The 2,030-nt window shown below is 48.2% G+C and overlaps 1 protein-coding gene across 1 annotated transcript in view; it reads right to left on the bottom strand.

The window, feature by feature from the left end:
• COPA (COPI coat complex subunit alpha) overlaps positions 1 to 2,030 on the bottom strand; it is a gene marked incomplete at its 5' end in the record, with an annotated part of 29,773 nt that overhangs the window by 27,437 nt on the left and 306 nt on the right. Inside the window, one exon of the mRNA XM_031065233.1 lies at positions 727 to 803. Coding sequence (XP_030921093.1) covers positions 727 to 803 — 77 coding nt within the window. The remainder of the gene's footprint in view (positions 1 to 726; positions 804 to 2,030) is intronic.

Raw genomic sequence — 2,030 nt, 5'->3', positions numbered from 1 at the left:
GAATCCCAAAGAATCCCAGGAAATCCCAGGAATCCCAGAAATCCCAGAATCCCAGGGAATCCCAGAATCCCAGGGAATCCCAGAATCCCAGGGAATCCCAGAAAATCCCAGGGAATTGCAGGATTCCAAGAAAGGGATGATCCCAGGATCCCAGGGAAGGGCTCATCCCAGGAAATCCCAGGAATCCCAGGGAATTCCCAGAATCCCATGGAAGGGTTTATCCCAGAATCCTGGAAATCCCAGGGAATTCCCAGAAATCCCAGGAATCCCAGGGAACCCCAGGGAATCCCAGAATCCCAGGGAATTCCAGAAATCCCAGAAAATCCCAAGAAATCCCAGGGAATCCCAGAAATCCCAGAATCCCAAAGAATCCCAGGGAATGCCGGGAATCCCAAAATCCCAGAGAATCCCAGAAATCCCAGGAAATCCCAGAATCCCAGGAAATCCCGGAATTCCAGGAAAGGGATGATCCCACAATCTCAGAGAAGGGCTCATCCCAAGAAATCACAGGAATCCCAGAAATCCCAGGGAACCCCAGGGAATCCGAGAATCCCAGGAAATCCCAGAAAATCCCAAAAATCCCAGGAATCCCAAAGAATCCCAGGAATCCCAGGGAAGGGCTGATTCCACAATGCCAGGAAAGAGTTTATCCCAGAATCCCAGGAAATCCCAGGATTTTCCGGGATTTTCCCAGGATTTTCCGGGATTTCCCCCGGGGTCCCTCACCAGACGCAGGTGCGGCTCTGCCAGTTCCACACGCGGATGGTTTGGTCGTCGGAGGCGCTCAGGATCCAGGGATATTCCTGGGAAACAGGGAAACCTCGGCAAGGGAGCCCGGAGGGGCGGAACGCCGGGAATCCGTTCCCAAGGGAAATTCCCAGGATAACCCCGGAATTCCCAGAACCCCCCAGAAATCCCAGAAAATTCCCAGAAATTCCCAGAAAACCCCGGAATTCCCAGAAAACCTTGGAATTCCCAGAAAACTCCTGGAATTCCCAGAAAAACCCCTGGAATTCCCAGAAAATTCCCATAATTCCCAGAAAGCCCCAGAATTCCCAGAAAATTCCAGAATTCCCAGAAAAACCCCCTGGAATTCCCAGAAAACTCGTGGAATTCCCAGGAAAAACCCCCTGGAATTCCCAGAAATTCCCAGAAAATTCCCAGGAATTCCCAGAAAAGCCCCTGGAATTCCCAGAAAATTCCCAGAAAACCCCAGAATTCACAGAAATTCCCAGAAAATTCCCAGGAATTCCCAGAAAAGCCCCTGGAATTCCTGGAATTCCCAGAATTCCCAGGATAATCCTGCATTCCCAGAACCCCAGAATTCCCAGAAAACCTCTGGAATTCCCAGAAAAACCCCTGAAATTCCCAGAAAATTCCCAGAAAATTCCCGGAATTCCCAGAAAAAAAACTCCCAGAAATTCCCAGAAAATTCCCAGAATTCCCAGAAAATTCCCAGAATCCCCAAAAAAAACCTCCCAGAAATTCCCAGAAAATTCCCAGAAAATTCCCAAAAATTCCCAGAAAACCCCCTGGAAGTCCCAGAACCCCAGAATTCCCAGAAACCTCTGGAATTCCCAGAAACTCCCACAAAAACCCCAGAATTCCCAGAAAACTCGTGGAATTCTCAGAAAACCCCAGAATTCCCAGGAAATTCCCAGAAATTCCCATAAAATTCCCAGAAAATCCCATAAAATTCCCAGAAATTCCCAGAAAAACCTCCAGAATTCCCAGAAAATTCCCAGAATTCCCAGAAATTCCCAGGAAATTCCCAGAAATTCCCAGAAAACTCGTGGAATTCCTAGAAAACCTTGGAATTCCCAGAAAACTCCTGGAATTCCCAGAAAAACCCCTGGAATTCCCAGAAAATTCCCATAATTCCCAGAAAGCCCCAGAATTCCCAGAAAATTCCAGAATTCCCAGAAAAACCCCCTGGAATTCCCAGAAAACTCGTGGAATTCCCAGGAAAAACCCCCTGGAATTCCCAGAAATTCTCAGAAAATTCCCAGGACTTCCAAGAAAAGCCCCTG

This window comes from Geospiza fortis, unplaced genomic scaffold (assembly GCF_000277835.1).
Source record: "Geospiza fortis unplaced genomic scaffold, GeoFor_1.0 scaffold489, whole genome shotgun sequence".
Taxonomy (NCBI): Eukaryota; Metazoa; Chordata; class Aves; order Passeriformes; family Thraupidae; genus Geospiza; species Geospiza fortis.
The sequence above is the reverse complement of the archived record's forward strand: the minus strand, read 5'-3'. Positions and strand labels throughout refer to the sequence as shown.